This window comes from Ruditapes philippinarum, unplaced genomic scaffold (genome assembly GCF_026571515.1).
Source record: "Ruditapes philippinarum isolate M1 unplaced genomic scaffold, ASM2657151v2 ctg4198_1_1_1_1, whole genome shotgun sequence".
In the NCBI taxonomy this organism is placed as follows: Eukaryota; Metazoa; Mollusca; class Bivalvia; order Venerida; family Veneridae; genus Ruditapes; species Ruditapes philippinarum.
The window spans coordinates 1-24,332 of record NW_026865869.1 but is presented as its reverse complement, the minus strand read 5'-3'; the positions used below and the strand labels follow the sequence as shown (position 1 = coordinate 24,332).

The window sequence follows — 24,332 nt, the reverse complement described above, 5'->3', positions numbered from 1 at the left end:
TTATTTAATCAATTCTGTGGAATATTGTGTCTTTAAGGAGGCTAATATGTTCAGTCTTACCAGTGTAAACACTGTCGGCTACTCAAGTTTAATCTATCTTTTCTTGCAGTCCATTATGTAACATTTTCTATTACAAGTAGGGTAAGTCGTGTACAAAAATTCATGCGCATTGTAGCAAAGATGCCTTGGGGTAAATATTTTGTATAAGTGTGAAACATATCTCCCAAATTTAATGCATATAAAAACGTTTTTGAAACTTCATGTTTTGCAGAAATGGAAGACTTCAACCATGTACATAAAATAAAAAAAGCAGAAGAAAAACTGTAAACTCAAAATTTTCAGACCAAATTATGTATGATCTTTTTAAAATCATACTTTTTTTTTCATTTTTTAACTAGGAATTAAAAATTCTACAAAGTTTATAATACCTCCCAATGCGACTTTAAACTCCTTGTTCAGTATAACAAATGTCTAATTAGGATCTTTCATTTCTCCTAATTTGGAGTAACAATATCCGAATTCCCCTAATTAGGTTAATAAGGTTTTCTTTTACTTTCTTTTGATTTTGGAGTAAGAAAATCATACTTAATGAAGATATAAGTTCTAATAAGATTTTACAAAATGGCATTCCATACTCTTGATAGGAACTTTGCTTTAGACAGACACATAGGTTGGAAGAATTTATTTTTAAAAAACGCACGTATGGACTAACTTAATCCAAAATAAAAGTTGCTAAATCAAGTTCAATAGCGAGCTCTTCGCAAAGTGAACATTTCGGCTATACATTTTGAAAGCTTTTGTGGAGTTCGTCAAATTTATGGGTAATAAGTTTGGCTGCTCTTCATTTGAGGTTATTTTTGTTCCCTGTCCTTCGTTCATTAAGTCACAGATAATGTATATTCTATCCTAGAAGATCGTTAAGCACAGCAGTATTCCTCACTTGAATGTCCCCGACGGTCTTTCGTGGGGTGGCCAAATATGTGTTGTTGTTTGTTTTGTTGGGGTTTTTTTGGTGCTGTGGTTGTTGTTGTAATGCTGTTGTTGGTGGTGGTGATGTTGGTGGCGGTCGTGTTGGTTTTTGTTGTTGTTGATGTTGCAGTTTATATTTTTTGTTGTTGTTATTATCTTTGTTTTGTTGTTTTCCAATTTTGCGATTCGTTCATTCCTTTGTTCGTATCACTTCCCTTGATATATCAATATACATTTTTGTACAATAATTTCCAATTATTAAAAAGTAATTCTTAATCGATAATAAACAGATACAGATGTGGAGTTAATATGTTTCCCTCCAAACAGCTGTTGTATCTTGCCAACACATTTAAATCAGATAGTTTGTATCAATAATGTACAATTTATCATGAAAGTTAATGCAATTAAAAATATCATGAGCAAATAATAATAATTAGTTATATAGCGTGTCCGTCCGTGTGTGAATAATTGCAATAAAGATACATTACAATGGCTAGACTGGGTAAATACAACAGGAACTTGTTTCAGATATTAACATTGTTACCACTTATAGGAATATTGTATGTTTTCGTTATGATAGTTCATTACCAAAGTGTAGAGGACCGGATTCAGCATGCCTTCAAAAGATTAAAAAATCTTAAAAATGAAAATGCGAAATTCCAGGAATTCATCTTAAGGTAAGACTTTTTTATCAATTTTATTAAATTATATTTTTTAAAGAGATAATTTATATTAGGGAAATATTGTATACTAGGACGCCATAGTGGGTTTTTCTATACAGATAATGTAACAGCTAGAACAGCAACAACTGGTAACCCCTCCGACATCACATCAAACGGGCCCCTCCTCCACCCGACAAAAAGAAGATAAAGTACCCCTAGCCACCCACCTCGACCCCAAAAATATAGAAAATAGATAGATAAATAAATAAATAAAAAAAATTTGGTGTGATTGATTGGATATTGGTTTGTAAAGCATACTTTAACATTCAGCAAAAAAGCACTAAAAGGGCAGTTAAAAGCCATAGGATACGAGATTATCCGGTCAAGCTGAATTGTTGGCTGCTACCGTAAAACTTCGGACATCTCATTACATTTTTACTATTATTTTGTTCGGTTTATTTATTTAATTTTAAGCAGTGTTGATTCAGAGTTAAGCGTTTGCAAGTTGCAGATGGAATTTATAGATAGAAAGGTCTATGGCACGCATCAGGAAAGAATGCCGAACGCTAATATTGTGTAATTGTCATGTCCTGATTTTTCTTTTGAAATGTCCATTCATAGAATCAGGAAGAGTTGTTAACTGTCATGAAATAAAAGAACGATCAGTGACCAGATAAAAGTCTAATCATACTGCAATGAATTGAAGACTGGTAAAGTTGTATTCTGATGATTTACAGCAAGAACATAATTGAGCCGCGTCACGACAAAACCAACATAATGGGTTTGCGACCAGCATGGATCTAGACCAGCCTGCGCCTCAACGCAGTCTGATCAGGATCCATACTGTTCGCTTACAAACCCTATAACAAGTAGAGAAACTGATTGCGAACAGCTTGGATCCTGATCAGACTGCACGGAGGCGCAGGCTGGTCTGGATCCATGCTGGTCGCAAACCCACTATGTTGGTTTTGTCAGGACGCGGCTCAAATATCAACCTGTACCAGGGTTAATTAATACAAAATGTCTTCCGAACAGTTTCAGAACAACCAGCCATGCAGCTACGTCAAACATCAGCATCGATACAGAAGCGTCATTTCTTAGAGAAAAACTTGACAGTATATTAAATAAGATCAACAAATTGAAGAATAATCAGAAAGATCATTTTACTGGTCAACGAAAAGGTAATGTTTTCAGTAAAATCACAACTTCATGTTTCCTTATTTTGTTGTCATGTCAGGAGGTGTACTGCCCCTTTATTATCATAGATTTCTTGCAAGAAGTCGATGTAAAAATGGCCCTTTTACTAGTTAACGGAAACGTTTTGTTAATCTTTAAAAAGTCAAACAAATTCATATAAGATACTGCTGTGATACCATGCACTGCTGGAATTTTCCTAGAATCATACTTTGGACATTCTAAGTGGAAAGGGGAGAAAACCTTCTCATCGCAAGCATACTTTATTACAAAGGTGGTTGACTTAATAAGGGCTATGTCATACAGTCATACAGTCACATTTTCCTGGTGTCTCAGAAAACAATTCCATTCTTTTCCCTCAATTATAAAATCATAAAGAAAACTAGTGCCGGTGATTCTTTAAACAGAATGATTCTTGTTTTTGAAAATATAATTAGTGATAGCTAAAGCTTCATTCACAAGCATGTCTAAAAACAAGCCGTTTGATCCAAAGGGTTGCAGTGATGGCAATCCGAACTCCCCACTTCTCCTGATTAGTATAGCGTGACGTAGCTGTCAAATAGTTTGGCGTCATCAATATAAGATTTATCTAGAGTAACAAAAACAAACAAAAAGTACAGTACAAAACATTTGATACAGAAATATTACGATATCTTGTTGAATTCATACATAAACCAATACCAGTGGCTTACTAGTGGTTTGCAGTGTCAGGTATTTAAAGTAAAGAAATTTATAAGAGTTCTCCGAGTTTTATGATAGTTCGCAATATCGCCATTATTCCTAAGCGGTACCGTGTATCATTTATTTAAAAAAAAAAAAACGTTTTTACGTTGTCTTAATTAATCATATATGTACATTTGTATATTACAAACCTTCAATGTAATTCAATTTCTTTGCTTGCAGTGTCTGATCACATGCGAGCAGACGCTTTAAATGGCCCATCATTTGAGCACGAGGACACCAGACGAGATATAAGCTTCGTATTAGGTGACCTGTGGATGTATCTGCAGACAGAGTTGAATAAATTAAAAACTAAGTCAAAGAACGAAAAGTTTGCAAATGCAGTCGACATTGTTCTACATAATAGCTATGGTTACAACATGTGAGTTATTTCTTATCCATTTGTAATCGGACATGGCGTCATTAGCTCCATTTTAAGGAGCTAACCAGTACTGGCGTCATTTAAGGTCCGTTTCATAGAACTAACAAGTTTAACTTGGTCACAGTTTTTGTTCTGTCTACAATGGTCTAGAGGAAAGCCACGATTGTCTTCGTTAGTACTATTTCCTTTTTGATACTTTTAGAAAGTTGAAGAATGACTTATTGAAATTTGGAAACACAGCTGACAATGTTGAAGCTTGGCGTACCTTTCAATCACGGATGCTCGGAATTCTCGTGCAGAAACGATTATTATTTCTGCAGGTAATATAGCCATTCTTTACCTTTTACCGGTAAATGAAGAATCTTACATGAGTTGTCATTTGATATATTCAATTTTATTTCACACCTCAAAAAATGTAACCAATGAACTTCCAACATTTGCTCCATATGATTTTACAATGTTACTCATTATTGGGCCCAAATCATATCAAATTAGACTTGACTGTTTGTATTTCCCTAGTCGAAAATAACGTACCAAAATGCATATTGTTCTCCCTCTCGAAGCCTTGTTCCATTTTCCGATTCTTAAAATTCCATATCAAATCTATATTAAACACTTTCCCTTGATTTCATTTTCAGAGTCCAAAAGTATCAAATCCATATTGTACTCGAAGTAACATATTTCTGAATATGACACACAAAAACGAATGATTTTCAATGTAAGACAAAGAGGTCATTACACATGGTTTAGTTTAATAGGTAAAACCCGATTCTGATATATGTTTTGTAGCTGTGTAATCGTCCAATAGAATCAGTATTGTACACAACCATGTATAATTTTCAAAATAAAACAACAAATAACTTATTAATTCATTTATTCATTCATTCGTTTGTTCGTTCGTTCGTTTCGTTTCTTTTCGTTTCTCTTCTTTTCGTTCTTTTGTTAGTTATTTAGTTCATTCATTCATACATTCATTTATTCATTCATTCATTCGTTCGTTCGTTCGTTCGTTCGTTCGTTCGTTCGTTCGTTCATTCATTCATTGATTCATTTGTTCGTTCCTTCCTTCCTTCGTTTCCTTCGTTCGTTCGTTCGTTCGTTCGTTGGTTCAATTCATTTATTTTCAGTGTATCACCCATTCCGTCAAATCCCTTGATGTTTCTGTATAGACATTAAATTATCCTTGAAACATTTCGTATAGCTATGTTTATGAAATTATCATTTACTATTTATAGATCTATATGATTTTATATTTTGAAAAGAAATTTAAATTGAATAACTCTTAAACATTAAACACAGCATCCGAAAGACTGCTCCAAAGCACGGAAACTTGTCTGTAAGATGGATAAGATATGTGGGTTTGGATGCCAATTGAATCATTTGACATACTGCCTAATTATGGCTTATGGTACACAGCGAACACTTATCTTAGATTCCAAGAACTGGCACTATGCGCCAGAAGAAGGCTGGGAGTCAGTGTTTTTGCCGCTCAGTAATAACTGCACCACAACAAATCAGCGCCCATTACCCTGGCATGGTATGACAGTAATTATTTTCTCTTTACATTTATTGTACTTTATTTTCTTTACGGGAAAAAAAATGAAGAAGTGTTTATATTCTATATGAGTATGCAAAGTCTTCAATTTTATTGTTAGGCGTAGATAACAAAAGAAATAGTTCGTGAATTACCTACACTTTTCCATTCCCTTGAAATATATAATATTAGATCTGTACATATTTTTTTTCACAGTAAAAATTTATGAAGAAAGATTATTTTAATCAGTTTATCTTTGTTTTACCCATGTTGCTAGGTCATCCGGACACTAGAAGTGTTATAAAGCTACCATTTATAGACCGCCTCTCCCCGCGTCCTGATTTCCTTCCATTCGCACTTCCGGAAGACCTTGCCGGCAGTATTGAGCGTTTCCATGGCGAACCGGCCGCATGGTGGATAGGCCAGTTTGTACAATACCTGATGAGACCTAACCAGAAACTTAACAAGTACCTAGAAGAGCGGAAACGAGCTTTGGGGTTCTCAAAGCCAATTGTCGGGTAAAAATTACTTTATATGTATGGTAAATTATGGCGCCTTTGCTTCCATTGTATACACACCGGTCTCTCAAGTAAGCGGTGTACTTCTTAAACCTTGAATGACGAGGGGAGGTAACTGCTGTGGTCAGAAGGGGAGAATAGTCCTGACAAGAGTTACCTAAAATCCGTACCGGTTACAGTAAGATCCTTACTGGTTACATAAAATCCGTACCGGTAACATAAAATCTATGCCACCCATTAATTGTATTTAGATTACTTCATCAGTTAACGAATTCTAAAATTATTAATATTTTCATTTTGTTCATGGCAAAACAATGAACATATTCCACACAATACAGGTACACGTTAACCAAAGAACTTTATAAACATTACTATTCTTTCATTGCAATGGATTTAGACCAGATCTGTTCATAAAGTATTAAGAAACTCGAAATAAAACGTTGGTAAGTTTTAAAATTCTGATAAGGAAAACGTTTTGTTTATACCGGGATATCTCTAAAAATCTATGATTGTGGTTCCGAATCACGAAAGTAAGCCACTTGGTACAGTTTAAGCCACCGCATCGTTCCTGGGTAGGCTATCGGGCAGGTTACTAGTGCTTGTTATCTTTATTTTGCAAGGAACTGATAACTTCTGTACATGCCAGTGCAAGGGTATTGTGCAAATGACTGTCAAAAAAAAAACATGATCAATCACTACGAAAGTGACTTTCACCGTCCGGAAATCGAACGTCCAACGCTCTACCTATTGAGCCAACCGGACGGTTAAAAAGTCCATGTAAAGAATTTCACAAATGTTCATATGGAATAAGCGTCTGTCTCACAAGGAGCAATAAAAACAATTTCCTTTGAAAGCTTTATTTATGGACTCGGCCCAGTGAATTTTCGTATTCTTCGTTCTATAGTAAATCAGTCACATTTGAGGTTTAATTCTGGATTCCACTGTTCTTGATGAATTATATACTGTCTTCAACTTTAAACAATAACACTATCTGAGTCGAATGAGGCCCAAAATATAATAAGTTAGCCACCTATTTTTTTCAGAAATCTTCATTCTGTTGTAACTCTGTTTAAATTCACCACTGTAAAAACTCTTCACTGCTGGTGGGTAGTACATATTTAATCCTTCTGCTAACAAATCTCCGCTGGAGAATACACAAAAAACAACTTTTAGAGTCATCATTTAACACACTAAAACTACACATATGCAATAAATACCCTTTAATTATGATCAATCTAACTAGAGATGACTAAAATTGGGCCACTTTAAAATTTTAAAGAATTTCTTTCTAGAGGTCTAATTCCGTACCGGGTTGAGACCTTATGTATATACGGAAAGTGTTGAAGATGGCCGACTCTGTACACAGTACTCACGATTATGTTATGATTTCTTGAAGAGTTCAAATAAGGAGAACAGACAAGATATCGAGACACGAGGCGGAGTTCCATGACCTTGACGAGTACATGAAACACGTGCAAGAGTGGTATGACGTTTACGAGAGAAGTCAGCCGAATGTACAACGTAAAATATTCCTTGCTACGGACGATCCTACGATACTATCCGAAGCTATCCGAAAGTGAGTTACTTTTTAATTGTCAAAAGGGTGAGTCTGTCTTGACTGTAAAAATAGACTCTCTCTTAATTAAATGTTTATGTATAAACTAATGAAAATAACAAGATAGTAATTTTTCCGCGTTACTAGTACATGTTTTTAGAGGTTTTGTTTGATTTGTATTTTCCCTAAACTATAACAATATAAAAAGAACTTTATCAGGAAGTTTTGAGTTTGAAATCATTTGCTTTGCCTGCAACTGTACATGCTAGTAGTAACACATTGGGAAGTTCCATTCCAATCCTATCGTGAAATGCTACTTTCTAACTTCCCTGTTAGTGCTTCATATATTAACATTAAATTTTGTAAGCATAAAATAAAATTAGAATTTTAAACACCCTTGCAAATCGCCGACATTTTATTTTCACCCTTTCAAATATTAGATTTTGTTATTCACATTTACAACTTTTTCGACGGTTGAAATTCGCGCTAATGTGAAAAAAGACACTAGCATTCCGTTTTAGCACGGTCTTTCAAATAGAAAGACCCTGGTATGGGGTTTCACCTTTTTCGACACCAAATATCCCTTGAAATATTTTGCTTTTACAGTTCTTTTTGTAATTTTAGATATCCAAAATACAAGTTTATAAGTGATAATGATATATCCATGTCTGCTCGAGTAAATAACAGATATACTAACACGTCATTGCACGGGATATTGCTTGATATACAGTTGCTATCAATGTGCAACTATTTGGTCTGTACCTTCTCCTCACAGGTATGTCAAAAGACATTTTTACATTACTATTACGATTGTCCTATACTTTTGCCGGATGTTTTGATTCACTTTCTTGCACATGCGCATTATGAAAAAAAAATTTTAACCATTATTAATGTGCAGAGTTAGAGCTGTATCTAAATTTATTTATTTCTGTACAAAAGCACAGGAACTTGAAATTTAATCAATACATTACAAAATATACATATATTAATGATATAGCCCTTATCTCTATATAAAGTTTTTTATATAGAGATAAGGATTATATCACTAATATACGTATATTTTGTGATGTATTGATTAAATTTCAAGTTCCTGTGACTAAGACACATCAGTTTACGCTATACATGTATATTGTAGAGTAAATATTGTCTTATTGATTGGCTTTGATGCCATTCAACAAAGTATTGGGTTGAACATAGAAACTGAACTTTGTCTAATATAGTTGTGTTTTGTGCATATCTGAAATATTAACAACGTGTAAGCGCTTAATTATGTTGAGAAAATTTTGTAAGACATCATAAATGTTGGTACTGCTTTCACAAGAAAGTGCTTTTTATTATACAAAAAGATGTGTTAATTAGGTTTTCTCCTGGACTGAATTTATTTCAAAATAAATCAAATATTTCTATCAGCGCTACTTCAGGCCTGATAGAAAATAAAATTTAATTCTATTTTTAGGTATGCAGATCCGCCTACGAAAGAATGCAGCCTCGTTATGGCGACGCTTCCGGTTGGTTTCGCTCTCTTAACGATTCGTACCATTTTTTCGGGCAAAATCCACATCATTGGAAAGCTGTTATAAAACATACGAGAAGAAATTATAATGAAATATCATTTGAAATCGGAGATATGATAAAAATCGCAGGTAATCACTGGAATGGTTATTCAAAGGGAATCAATGTTATAACTAATAAAGAAGGACTTTTTCCAACATATAAAGTCAAAAGTGTTGTTGAGCGTGCAACCATGCCGACTTACCCGGAAGTTTAATTATGGTGAATGTAGGATTAGTACATACTATAGTGGTATTTTAAAAGACTATGATATTGTGAAAATATGCGGCAACTGATAATGGGGTAATACCGAACTGTGTGAGATGAGTACAGTACGTAGTGTTTCGTAAAACAAGTAAAATGAGGAGATGCAAAACTATCCGAACAACTTGCCCTTATTAAACTGTAGCAACTTAAATAATGATCTTTTTATAAACAGTTAGTTTCAAGTCCATTATGTCAATGCAACGCAGACATCGAAAATGTGGAGCACTATTTTTGCCGATGTAAATTATACAATATGCAAAGACGTATACTTTTTTAAATACCAGGCCATTTCATCCTCTCAGTAGTAAGAAATTATTACACGGTATTGATGGACTTGCAGAAGCAGACAATATAAGACTTTTTCAAGAAGTGCACAATTTTATCAAAAGTATAGAAGAAGACTTACTTAAGAATGCTTGTACATAAACTATATTTATTTTCATATTTAGATTTATCACACACCCGTGCCGATTTTGCGACTCCGTAAATATGGTATTGCACGGTCGTGCATATATTTTGACGTAACGTCATTAGCGTTATGCAAACATAGTGTAAAGACGCGCTAAATGTTAGCGTTCTACTTTAGGCGCGTCAACGGAAAATAACTCTTATTTCACTTTAAACGGTCTTTATTTTGGGTATGTGATAAATAGAATATTAAATTCGTGTAAGTTTATTACTGAATTTATTGCACTCGTTGAATAAAATAATATTATGCTCGCCAGAGGCTCGCATAATATAATTTTATTCAACTCGTGCAATAAATTCAGTATTGAACTTACACTCATTCAATATCCTCTATTTATTGAATAGCAGGTCAAGGTTCGTTCGTCTGTTCTGATGGCAAATTGTTAATGGCATATGAATAAATATTCTCATTAATTAAATTATTTTGTAACGTAATTTTCTTCTTTTTTTCAGATGAAGCGATTTTTTTTTACCATGTAGAAATGTATAAAATTTATATCGCTTACTACATATATATCCTAGAATTTCTAAAATCCTCACTTACTAACTATATTACCATTAATTAACAGGGAAGGACCCTAGATAATGTTGGTATAACTTTTGTTCAAACCTTTTTGTATGTACATTGTATTTATGCTTAAGATAATGATGTTAGATCGTGTAAGTTTATCATATGCAAAATATACAATGAATTTTTATTCAATTAAAATTTAAAGAATTACACATATTATTCCCTTGATTATTAAGTCACGCGTTTCAAATAGCTTGCCTCCCTTTGTCTACTTATCGGCCAATAATGAAGATACGTAATCGGTGTAAAGAAAATGCCAATCGTGTTTTCCTATCTAAATTTGATTTATTCATGCGTTTTAACAATGTTTATAAATATGTTTTATGACGCCGCTTATTATTATTTTATATTCTAAAAATAAATATTTTACATTGCTTTACTTTTTGTATTGGATCTTGATCTTCGCTGAATCTGTTACCGACGGCTGGCCTGTTAAGCTTATACCTATTATTGCTTTAGGATAAGAAGCGAAACAGTGTAGAAAATGATTTTGAAAACTTCGTATACAACTAGTTTTCAGTTATGTATTTTTAATTATACTTTAACTACTATGTTAACTTACATTCGCCGTATCACGGTATGTTAACAAACACTTGAACCTCATATGTTAACAAACAATGGTATATTTTGTGTTAACAAACACGTGTACCTCTTCTGTTAACAAACATGTGCACCTCTTATGTTAACCCATTTGTGCCGGAATTTTATTTTTATATAAGAAATGTATAAAACATATAGTAACCATATAGTTATAACATATATCCGTTTATTTTTCAAATATAAGTACTGCATTTTTTATTTTAGTGTTTTAATATTTTGTCTACAAAAGTAGACAACAGGCGCAAATGGGTATATGTAAAACACATATAGAATATATGTCCAGATAACCTATTGTTGGTTTATTTGATAACTTTTACTTGAAAAAATCCTTAAAGTTTATACAGGCAATGTTTTCTATTACTTTTCCTACAAAAGTAGACATTAGGCACAGAAGTGTTCACTCTGAAATTCATTCTGAATATGAATTATTATTGTTCATGTCTTTTGGCTTTGATCGTATGAATACCTAAACACTGTGAAACATTTCAAAGCATTTCCTGTGCACTCCAACATTACATTTGGAACATTGTGTCCTGCATTTTTTTCCACACAATGAACAGCGCACTTCTTTTGCTGGCTCTGCGTAATGATTTTTACCATCAAGTCGGATATGGTCTGGAATTCTTCTTGACAATGGCCTCATCCTACCTCTTGGTCTGCCAGGGCTGACAGCAGGTGTACGCCCCTGAACAAGCAGCACAGTAACCAGAGCTCGTCTGACACCTAACAGATCTAATGGTTGCCTCAATCTTGCATCAGTGGCACGGTAAATGTGCCAGGTTTGCTGCACCGCAAGGTCAATGTAATACATAAACACTGGCCACCACCACTTCTTGGATCTGATAGAGATACGATACTTCTCAACATTTTGATCCATCCTGTCCACACCTCCCATTGTCTGGTTGTAATGCTTTATAAGGTATGGCTGCGGAAGGCGCACCCTAGCTTTTGCCTGCTTTGACCACCGTGTTGCTTGTTGCAATGGTTCAACTCCATGGCAATTTGACACCACATTCACTATATTGTTGTCATTCCACCTCACCACTATCAGACCTTTGTGTGCGTCATACCTTTTATCATAGTTTCCTCGTTGCGTTTTTCCCATGTCTTTTACATTTTTGACAGGACAATCTTCTATTCGGTTGGCACGGATGGTTCCTGTGCAAGATATTCCCATATCTGTAAGCCGGTCCACGAGCTTCAGGGAAGTAAATAGATTATCAAAAGTCAGATGGTATGCATCATCTTTCTGCAGCTCTGAAAGCAGGTCCATAACTACTGCTCCGCCCATTCCAAGGAAGCCAGGATCATGGGTTTGGTGGCCTTTTGCCCCTTGATAGGGCTCAAATTGTAAAACATATCCAAGTGCTGTCGTTAACGCCCACATCTTATAACCGAACCTAATTGGTTTCCCACGAATAAACTGTTTCGCTCCGTGTCGCCCATAGTACGGGATCATGCTTTCGTCGATTGAAAGGTTTTTCTCTTTCAAGTAGTATAACAAGAAGCGCTCATTCAGCAGACATAGCAGTGGTCTTACTTTGCTAAACTTGTCCTCTCTGTCAAGATTGTTGTTATCGCAAAGATGTACATATCGCACCAATATGTCGAATCTGTCTCGAGGCATTGTACGAGCTATTGCCTCATTCCTTACGTCATCATCCCGGCTCCAGAACTGTCTCCGTCTTGGCACAGTGTTATAGCCTGATATAAGCAGAATTGCTAGGAAGATCCAACAACATCAACAATCAACAACAACATGACGACCATCTAGGCGAATAACTGTCGCTGTTGCTTGTTGGTCTAACTGACGTCCACTGAGGTTGTTGTAACCTACTTCTTCATCTTCACTTGCACTATCTTCATCTGTCAGTTCATCTACAGGAGGTGGTTGAACATGTATATCTGCCCTTTCAAAGTTACCTTCATCCTCAAGCATTGATATGATTTCATTTACTGTGTATCTTCTGTAAACAACAAAATATTTTCATAATGATAAAACGTACCCATTTGATCCTATTGTCTACTTTTGTAGACAAAATCTAAATTGACTGTCATAACACATTTTATACATATTTCTGAATTATAAAACAGGAATTGAGCAGAAATATAATTATACAATATAAAACAATCATATTTTATGATATAAAATAAAAACAATATAAAGTTTTACATACCTGTTTCTGCTAGCCATTTTCAATAATATTTTCAAGGCAATTTTTATCACATTCTTGTTGAAAACACACTGCAAATAACGTAGTGGTCTGCATTTTGTCTAGCAAAGTAGTCCAATTAACGCTTATCATGACAACAAGTATAGAATAACAATGATAAACAAATGTGCGCTCATAATTAGGTCCTAGTGTACTGATAACTGCTAGTGTCTACAAAAGTAGACAACAGGCGCAAATGGGTTAACAAAGTCGTGTATCTCTTACGTTTAAAAACACGTGCACCTCTTATGTTTACAAACATGTGCACCTCTTATGTTAACATACACGTGTCCCTCATACGTTAATATATTTTAACATACACACATGTACATAAATATTATTATGACATGAATCACGGATTTGACGGTTTAAAGAGAGTCTTAAAACGAGTATAAAAATATCAGAATGATAACAAAACTGAATGTAACTGTCATTTTAAAATTTCATACTTCCTTTGAACGGTCTGCAATAACCATATTAATGTTAACTTCTTAAAAAAGATACAATCTACGGTGAAAAAGGTCGCATAATACAGAATAATTCATCAAAGAGGTTTACATAGTTACATGGGTCATAAAAACTTTCAAAATTTATCTCTATTATATGAAGAATTACGAACATATAAAGCGAAACCTGATACAAAAATAAACGTCAAAATAAAATAATAAAAAAATATTACCATATGGGTACGGTTTTTGGATCATCATGCATATTTCATGAGTGATAAAAAGGGAATGTTTTTATATTTATATATAAATATATTGATTGTGAATATGTAAATATTTAACTGCTTCTTTACTTTAAGAAGTACAGAAAACATCTTCCATATGAAACATAAAAATACATGTACTAAGTACCTACTATTGTATAGTAAAAAAACTACTTAACAAAATACATGTATGATGAAAAACCTTGGAATTACCCTAAAACTAGATTTTCCATGTTAACACGTGCCCTAACACTGAATTTTGGTGAAAAATTGTTGTTTTTTTGACATTTTTTATTTTTTTAATTAACCTTTTACCCCATGAGCATATTGCGAAAAAAGGCCGTTTTCATTGAAAAGCCTCCTGTAACAAGTTCAAACTGCTATGAAACTATGAAAAATGCTTCAATACTGATGAAACTTGGCACAAATGTTGACTACACCATAGCCTCTGTAACAGCATGCTCAATCGTAAATTTCCTGTTACCATGGCAACGGGGGGACGTCTCAAAATTGCCAAAAATCACTATTTTGCATTGTTTTTTTCTATCAAAACTGATTTCAAAGTGCTGCAACTTCTCAATGAATTGAGATAGAGTAAAAGGCTTTTCAGCGTCGGTTACTAGTTACCCTAAGATCGACCTGAGGCCATTTTTAGCCTGTCACATGTCCAAAATTTTCTTGGCGATGAGGGACAGAAGAGGGCACATCCCCCTTCTGGCAACCCCCTGGTGTAACATTTGGATGGTGGACGGCGCCGAAAAAGTGGTCACTTTTTTAACAACATTTCTCAAACGAAAACCAGTGTTTGGGGCCTAAATAGGGCATTTTTTCACTGTTTGAGGCCTCAAAAGGGGAGGGGGGACAAAAAGCCGTCAAAACACGCTTATATGAGGAAAAGGGTTAAATAGAAGGCATTCCATACTTACTGTAACAGTTAGGAGTATATGCGCAGACACCCTTTGTCGTCGATCATATTTAAGTGATAAAATTGATTGGATATTTTTTCTAATATTGGTTTACTTTTTGTATTTTTCGTTATTTTATCTTTGCGACCTATACTCAAAGGTCTGATGCGAAGCACACACTGAAGATGGGCAGCTTTACGGTAATAAGTATGTTCCTGTAACAATATACGCATGTCTTTGCACCAAAACCTCGAAATGTCCATTCGTACATGCCATTTGCAAACAAGAATCGGTACTGAGACAAAAAAAGCCCTCAATGAAAAGACGATTTGAAAAGATTAGCTGACTACGGTCGCGCAAAAATCTACGTTTTTATTATATTAATGTTTTATTGTAACTTACATGTTTGCCTGGATGGTCACTATACAGTCGTTGTCGAAGTGCTGACGTTATCGTGAATATTATTAGTTATAAAGATCGTTGACAGGTAATATGGCCCTATATAAACGGCTATTTGTAAATATAACCCGAGCCGTTAGGCGAGGGTTATATTGCAAACAGCCGTTTATATACGGCCATATAACCTGTCAATAATCTTTATAACGAATTTATAATACAGCAAACATCATTTTTTGAGAAAAAAGTAAGATTTCTTCATGAATCGACAGCAGCCGTGTATATAGAACTATATTAACGTCACGATTATCAAATGAAAAATGACGTTACAAACGTGCAGTATTATAATGTACTATTTCAAGGCCCAGTCACATTTATATAGATTAAGGGCAGCCAGTCCGCATAGCTCAATCGGTTAGAGCACGAGACTTGTAATTTCGACATCGTGAGTTCGATTCCCGGGCTGGTCAACTAAATATACTTATCAGTCTTTAGGATGAGACTTTAAATCGAGGTCCCGTGTACGAAAGCTTAAATACTTGGCAGGTTAAAGAACCAGGAGAAACTTCTGGAATTGTATCCGTATCTTGCACTATCCTCTAAAAATCTTTGGTCTGGAGGACTAGCCCTTATGAGTATAAATAAACTCAAATATACACACAATATAGATAAAGAAGGAGAAATTATTTACGTTAGGTGTAATATAATTTACTAGAAACGACCATGTAAATCAAACGTCTTTTGAAATATTTTACACCCAGCTTTGTTATTTATGTCATGCATAAAATAAAATCTTGTGTGTAGGGGTTCAACGGGAAATGTTTGTAAATTACCTATACGTTTTGACAGTGCTGCGAGTTTTACATTTTTTTCTTACATTTTCTCGTCTACTAGTATTTGCCCGCCGTATTTGAAGTCTATGTAGGATTATACGTTTCTTTATTACCGTAGGGGGGAGGGGGATATCGCTGTGACTAGATCTTGAGACATCAGGGCGCTGCCACTGTTGTCACCTCAAGATAGTTTACATTTATACTTACAAGTTTGGAAATCGATCCCAGTTGTACAGAAAGTTTTAATGTTTCATCAAATTAAGAACGTGACATTCAAAGAATTAGATAATTCAGTATCAGAAATTATCATTCGATTAACAAAACGTTAAAATTGTACATTTTGATTTATATCTATAGACCGTTCTTGAACTATTATGTAGTAATCTCATTCTGTAGTAATCAACTTAACATTTGCTTACAGCGGCTATAATAGCGACTTGTATTTCTTCTTGCTTTACAAGTTCATCTTGCTATGCAAGTTCATAGACCTAAATTAAACATAATCACGGGGTTGTTTTATGTCCTGGAATAAAAAGTATTAAATTTCGTATACATATGTTAATATAGAAACGAATAACTTCTCCAAAATATTATTGAATAATCATACTGTTGTTTCTATTCATTTACATTATTTCTTTTGAACAGCTGTTTATCATTTAGTATTAATCTTTTATATATAGGTTTATTTATTTCAAGTCTTGAGACGAAAAGTTATGCCTTTATACTTAACAGAGTATATGCATTTTACATATCTTTTTCAATTGCTCTGTTTCAGTTTTTCCGCGCATGTGTATTCATTGAATGAAAAAAAGCATTACTCTGTTCTTATGTTTTAATCAATTAAAGCGGAATATGTATAAAAGTTGGTATGCAAAAACAGATTCAATATACATATTGAAAGCCTTATCTAAGTCTTCATGGCGATTATCATGTAGAATGAGTTTGTCCGTCTGTCTGTGTTCCCCGAACTATAGAATTAATCAATTTCGTATTTTCTTTGCGAGCCATTTCTTATAACTATGTCAATGGGCGGCTGCGGGTGTTACCAGATAGCATTCTATCAATATGTGTAAAACAATAAGTTTAGAGAATGAAGAATTGATTAATTGAAATGTCAAAAACAATTTGTATTAAGCAATATAATTATTTCACATAATAATATAATTAATAAATGTGAAGAAATTTATTAATTGTTTCAACGTACAACGTGTTTTCACTCGCTTCACATTTCGTTCGTCTAGGAGATAAATAAAACCATAAAATTATGCAAAAATTCCCATCCGTTATCACTAGCGAGTATTTTAACAAATAAATCACGCCGAGGGTGTAAGATCATCTAATATACAACGTTATTTAAACAAGTGATTTAATCTAAATAACTTGTAAGGTATAAGGTGGTTTAAAACTTTTAATAATACCGGTTACATAAAAATGCAAGATTTAGCATGCCCGTGACAACGACGAACGTGATTGGCTAATACCTGTCGAGAGGCAGGAACGCGCCGGATCGTGTATTACAATTTATTCTTACTTATATATCGAATGTGTCATAATTTAAACGCGTGTCAACTGGCTGATAAGTATTAGGTGTATACAACACCGCCTTTACTATAGGTTTTACTTAATTTAACATCCTCCGCGTAAATGTTTTGAAGAGAAAAAATATTTACGTTTTTTAAAACCAGAGGTAGGACCGTTGTCTATGTAATGTGAGACGTATCGCTAAAATCGGTTCTTAAGATATTTTTTTTTTTAAAAACGAACTCTCATTAATTTCAACTCAACATTTTTTGTATCCGATTTTTGACTACGGAAAAGGAAACGTGAAATTTGATATAAAGATTTATTCGATTAAGGTTTTTAATATATTGATATATATATTATCGACGCTGAGACGTTTATATTAATGAGAGTGAAATAAGTTTTTTTTTTAAATAAGGAAAACAGGATTAAGTTCTGACATTTTAAAATGTCGCCACCAATTGCGGACTCTACGAAAATATGTGGAATCTAATGCTCTCAGAGAAAGGTATGTACGAGCAATTGTAACACATTGAATATTTAATTAGAAAAGAAAAAAGCTACAAAACGTTACAATAAATCGTATCGCAAAATTTTAAATTAATTGATATATTTCCTGTATTAACTAAGCATTATAAAAAATGAAAAACTTTTATATATTTTTAGGTAAAGTTTTATTTCTGGGAATAAAGATTATTTATATTTCTTCATTATTTATACAGAAATACAAGTGTCCGTTATTATTTTTACCATTTAATGAATATGTTGTTATATCAATAAATTTCCCTATATCTTTTGTCTAGTGAGGAGATATTTTTTATATCTTTAAATTTTTGTAATCGTGTATTTCATTTCCACATAGCACAACGAAATCCTAATTGGATGCTTTTTTAATAGCATGAAATGCAGCTATGTCAAAACAGACATGGCACTGATATTTCTTAAAGATTCTGAACAAAAATAAGAATGAATAATCTTCTTTAAATTTTGTTTAACGTATCTTCTATATTCATCAAAGAGGTTAAATATTGGGGATATATATAAAGTTAGAAAAAGGTGGAGAACTTGCACAGACAAAGTCAAAGGTCAAAGTGTTATCAGAATTACCATGATATTTTTATGTTCTTCTTAGTTTGGCTACAAACTTTAGATATATAAAATGACTATAATAGTGTCCCCTTCATCCATTCCAATGACTTCATAGACTATTCAGGGTTTCGGTCTCCGTTAATAAAGACCATGAACATTTTAACTTCCGGTGGATGGTTTCGTTGGGTCATTAGGATCATCTTCCCCATTTTTAACGCATTTTTGACTGCGTGGCGCTGCATTGTTTCGTTCGTCACAAGAGTTGCCAAAAGAATAAAAGAAATTTTGGCAAGAACGTTGAATAGCTTCATTTTCAAAATAAAACCCGTTGCTAGTCAAGCCTAGAAGAGCGTGCTTCCTCTGTGCCATCAGTCCGAAAACGCGAAATAATAAATTCCATTTTCCTGTATAAATATCTATTCACAAATAGTTCATGGGCACGGAAGAGGCGTATCACTAAACACGAACAGATTAATTATTTCATAAACTCCTTAGGTTAAATAATTAAGGACATTTCTACATTAATAATATAGAGATGTGACGTATTCACGCGTCGTCGCACGCAATCGCACGTGTAATATCCTATATCTTTATTTACATATCAGTTACACAAATTTGCCAATTTTTTCAAATGTCAAATAATAATAGTTTTTATTCATCAGGGCATATTCTTAAACAATAAAAAATGAATAAATTTCTCTTTCCAGGTCTTTGATAAATTTAGAATGGGACCGTTCTTTAGATTTATCAGTGTATAAATTCAAGATCGTTTTAATTTGAATGTCATTTGTCAATTCACGCCAATGGCATTGGCAGTTGTTTTTACTCTTTTCTTTCTTTTTCTTTTCTTTTTTCTTCTTCTCTTAATGTATTTTTAACAAATTTGGATTTTAAAAGTCTACATTTTTTGATGTTTAATTAATTACCCCCCCAATTTAAAACAGATCTGAAAATAAAATTTTCCATAATAAATCAAAAAGTCGTTAAAAGGTTCGCCGGCAAAATTAAAGAAAGGGGTTTTTCCTTCTTTTTTTTTAAAAACATAGATTGTAGCATAAAATTGAATTAAAAAAATTTTTGTAAGTTTTTCGTTAAAATTTCCCCGATCAAACCAAATCCAAAATTAAATTTTCCCCAAAACCAGGGGTCAAAAAACGAAAAAAAACGGTTACTGGGCCGAAATTTTTGCTTTTAACCCGATTACGTTTTTGTAATTATTACATAAGGCAAGCGCGGTGCGTCTTTTTTCTTAAGGGGGGGATTTTTTAAAATTAGATTTATTATTTTTTGGTTCGTTGAAAAAATATACATAAAATTTTTATATTTACTATTCCAATCGGGAAATAGGCCTTTCCCTTTTTTGGTCGCAACGGGATTTACCATTTTGTCTAATTAGATTACTAAAATTTTCTCGAGCGTTTTTAAAAACCCCGCTGTTTTGTGGCATTGTGGCCTTTGAAAAATAATTAAAATGTATGTTCTTACATCAAAAAATGTCCCACTAAGGAAATAAATTTTAAACTAAAATTAATTAAAAATGGATGTTTCTATAACGGAGGATTTGCATACTTAGAAACATTTTGGGGAGTATTAAAAGCCATATTTCAACTCAAGTATGGTATAAAACTAAATAAAACCGAGTTTTTATTTGAACAATACTTAAACAACCTGGAATGCAGCGCATTTTGACCCGTGTTAAAAAATAGCCCATTTATTTTGTCATTTTATTTTTGGGTATAACCCCTTTGATAAAATTATCATACTGTTAAGAATTACTTAATAATTTTATAATACAGAATTATATATAGAAACAATTTTATTCAATAAAAAAGTTGAGAGTTTCTTTATTCGTGTTCTTTTAAGAAATGCTAAAAATAGTCACTTGCCCAATAGAATGTATTTTAGGAACAACGATCAAATCGAATATTTTTCTGATGAAAAAGCAGCATGCCTCCAGATTCATGCTAAAAAAAATTATAAAAAATTTGAAAATACATATAAGTATTGTGAAATGAACATGGAAATTAATGATAAAGTACACATTTCAAGCAGGATTACAAGTCTATGTAAATTACAGAAACAGAGGTCAAAATAATGCAAAAATAGCTCTCTAACTGTGTTAGTCACGCAATAGAAATATGGTGATAATTACTGAAAAATCAGTTATTAATGGCACATGTAAATTTTTACCTGAATCTTGAATCTTTTTACCTTTCTTAAAATACTAGTGCAATCTTCTCAAATGTGATTTTTCAGAAATACTTTGTCTCATTTGGAGGTATGCAGCTTTAACTAAGTTTGTGATGTTAATTATTTTATTTTGATATTAACTTTTAAGTTAAAACCAACCTTAAGCAAATCAGCTGAAAACTTATTTTAAACTGTCAAAAATTTAAACCCAAGCAATTTTTCGGGCATTGGGGTTTTTTTAGATAAATTAATCAAAATTTTTGCTTTCCCAAAATGGGGAAGGTCGGGGGTTTTCGAACCCTTCTGGTTTCAGGGCCCATTTTTTCCAAACAAGACAAAAGATAAAAAGGATAAAACAAAAAAAAGAAATGAAATGGATATAAATTAAAAATTGGCATTTTTCTTTTCAAAATTTAAAAGAATAATAAAAAGGTAAAATTGTTTTTTTAATTTTCGGGTTTTGGAGTTTAGGGCAAATAGTTCTCCGACCCATACAAATCGGAGTTTTTTTCCTGTGGTTTAAAAAATTTTTACATGTTGTTTTTTTGGGTTTTGGGTTTTTCTAAAAATGTGGGAAAATAAACCCTTTGTGTTTATATTTTTTTTAATTTTTAAACCCAACCCAAGGGGAATTGTCAGGGAAATTTTTCGGGAAACCCCTCGTACATGGACCCGTTCGTAAAAGGCACTCGCGTAAAAAGGACACCCTTTCCAAAAAAGGCACCCCGTGTATAAGGAAAATTGTCGAATATAAAACTTCTTACACAATTATTTAAATAAGCCGGGCGTTCAAACAGTTTCACATTTACTTATACAAGTATACGCATGTATTCTGTTAACTTTTTTGGAAAAAAAAAAACCTGTCATTTGCTTGTTTTAACACGAGCCTCGTTTTTTGTTGATTTTTACTGCCATAAGTCAAAGATAATGTTGCAAAAATATATCAAAGATGACCCACAACTGACTTACAATTGGGTTCGTCAAATATCTTTGTTTTTTATCTATCTATTTTAATTCCGCAGACAGACAGGACGTGTTCGGACATCTTCAATAATGTTAACGCTATATACTAACATCTAAATGTCATATACCTATCAAATATTTATCTTACCTCAACTGATTTCGTCAAGTTGTGAGCGATGTAATACATACCAAAGCGATTGTTTTAATCACAAGTGTTTCTACTTAAAAATTTCTTTTAAAAAGCCTTAACTTGTCCAAATCTTGTACACAAGGCATTGTTTGTTTTTAAGGAGTTTAGATAAAGGACCACCTTAGCGGGCACGTTTTTAAAAGTTTAAAGGCGTCTTTGAACCCAGAGTGAATATCAATTTGTTTCGGAGGCCACCTGTTAAACTTGAAAAAACAAGAAGAAAGAATATGTTCATAAAGAACAGGGCTGTAAAAATATTTACTGAAAGATTAGGACCCTTAAAATCTGATTTATTAGTTTTGTTTTAGGGCATAAAGGCGTTTTTAAGCGAATGAAGGAATTAATTCAGGGCTTCTTACATATTTTAAAATGGACTTTCAATGGAATTTTTTACTACTTCAAACATTTATTTTTTGGTAATATAACTAATTACATCGAAATTTACATAACCGAAAGCTGATATGATCATGAGTGTTTTAATATATGAAAACAGCAGTCTAAGAGAAGTTCAACCTTCAAATTTCTGGGTTTCGTTTTCTAATAATAATAATAATGAAATTTTTAGGCATTATTTTTAAATTTTTATTTATTATTATTATTATTATTAATATATTATTATTATTATCATCATATCGCTGGCTGATGATGTTTGTTGTTTAGCCGTGTCGAGTTTAAGCACTTAAAAATGGGACCTCGATTTTTAAAATTGTCATCAAAAAAAGACTGTAAAGTAATATTAGTTTGACAGACCGGGAATCGAACCCGCGAGTCGAGAAATTAACAAGTCACGCGCTCTAACAGATTTGAGCTTGTTGGCTAGCATTTCAGATTTAACTGCTGGTTTGTAATGTTTTTTCTCACTTATGTTTTCCCATGTTTTTTTTCTCTAGCATTGTGACTTTTATGTCACTAAATTCCAATTAATTATGCCGAAGTTTTTATCTCACTTTTCAGATCAACCGGCCTAAGCCTGTTTCTATTTCACTATTTCAATCTTTAAATTTTATGTTTTATTTTACTATTTCAGATCAACAAACCTTTGATTGAGAAAACGACGTCGAGCGAGAATCAATGACTGCCCTAGCACAACTTAAAACCATCGTACTTGAAGGCTAACCCATTCTAAGGTAATTACTTAATAATTAAAACCATTCTACTCGAGGCTAACCCTTCTAAGGTACAAACTTTTAATTAAAATATTGTACTCGAGGGGAACCATTCTAAGGTATTATTACTTTTTAAATCAAAAAACCAATAAAGTTGAGGCTAACCGTTTCGAGGTAATAAATTTTAATCTTAAAACCATGCACCGTTGTTGAGGCTGTCAATTCTTAGGCAATATCTTTTTAAACAAAATCTATTCGTTCTCGAGTGGCCATCCAGTCTAAGGTAATACCTTTAAATTTAAAAACTAATATGCTTGAGGCGTATACAATCTAAGAAAAAAACTTTTAAATATCCTCGTAGTAGAATCTATAATATATTCGGCAATGTAATAGAAAAATAACATTTCGGGGCATATAAAACAAGAATACGCAATTTAAAGGCTTTCTGTAAATATATCTTTCATACAAAAAGTCCTTTATTTATTTACCTTCCTTTTTTTTTTTTTTCTTTTTAAGTTATCTATGACTCATTGATGCTATACCTGTTTGTGTGAGAAAATGGAAAACCGTAAAGAAAATACGTATATCAAATGAAAAATGATCTTTTGTCAATCCCCTTCTTTTCAAAATTATACCCAAAATCATTAGTTTATGCATTTTTTGATATGTACAATAGGGGCCTATCAAAAATATTATAAAAGCACCCATTTAATAATCATCTCTTTTTGAAGGGAATGTATTTAATTCTTATGATATTTTATCACAAATTATACCCTATTTTTAAATCCCATTTTTTATGATTTTACCATAAAAAGGTCGCGTAATGCTTATAGATGAATAACGTAATTGCCAATATCTATGCATGGGAAAAATACTTCAAAGGTGAGAATTTGCAATGAAATGGGCCCATAAAAAAAATTTTTTCGCGCATTACTGTAAACATTTTCATTATATAAATATAAAATGTGTTTATTTTAAATTCAAAACCCGTTTAAATTATGAAAATTTAAGCTTTTATTAAAAGTATTTTTTAACAGAAAGGGAAAAAATGTAAAAAATGAACGTTAAGGTTTCCCAGTTTTAAATGGCATCACAATTTTGTGAAGGCACAGCATCGATACATGTTTTATAATAATATGGTAGAACAAAAATGAATGTGGTAGCAAAATAACAATTGCAAAGGCAACAGCAACACCAATAACAACAACAAAAAGTAAAGAAATTTT

The 24,332-nt window shown here is 32.9% G+C and overlaps 2 protein-coding genes across 2 annotated transcripts; one reads left to right on the top strand and one right to left on the bottom strand.

Annotated features, from left to right (window-relative positions):
- The first annotated feature begins 1,512 nt into the window (after nt 1-1,512).
- LOC132730603 (alpha-(1,6)-fucosyltransferase-like) lies at nt 1,513-10,527 on the top strand. Its single transcript, XM_060716560.1, has 9 exons — nt 1,513-1,646; nt 2,667-2,812; nt 3,729-3,927; nt 4,130-4,247; nt 5,227-5,464; nt 5,739-5,979; nt 7,376-7,555; nt 8,159-8,309; nt 8,991-10,527. Exons 1-9 carry the CDS (start codon nt 1,543-1,545, stop codon nt 9,300-9,302), a joined length of 1,689 nt encoding a protein of 562 aa, XP_060572543.1. The 5' UTR covers nt 1,513-1,542; the 3' UTR covers nt 9,303-10,527.
- A 569-nt stretch (nt 10,528-11,096) lies between these two features.
- Nucleotides 11,097-13,406, bottom strand: LOC132730602 (piggyBac transposable element-derived protein 3-like). Its single transcript, XM_060716558.1, has 2 exons — nt 13,169-13,406; nt 11,097-12,958 (listed from the first exon to the last, which is right to left on the bottom strand). Exon 2 carries the CDS (start codon nt 12,616-12,618, stop codon nt 11,458-11,460), a length of 1,161 nt encoding a protein of 386 aa, XP_060572541.1. The 5' UTR covers nt 12,619-12,958; nt 13,169-13,406; the 3' UTR covers nt 11,097-11,457.
- Nucleotides 13,407-24,332: the final 10,926 nt, after the last annotated feature.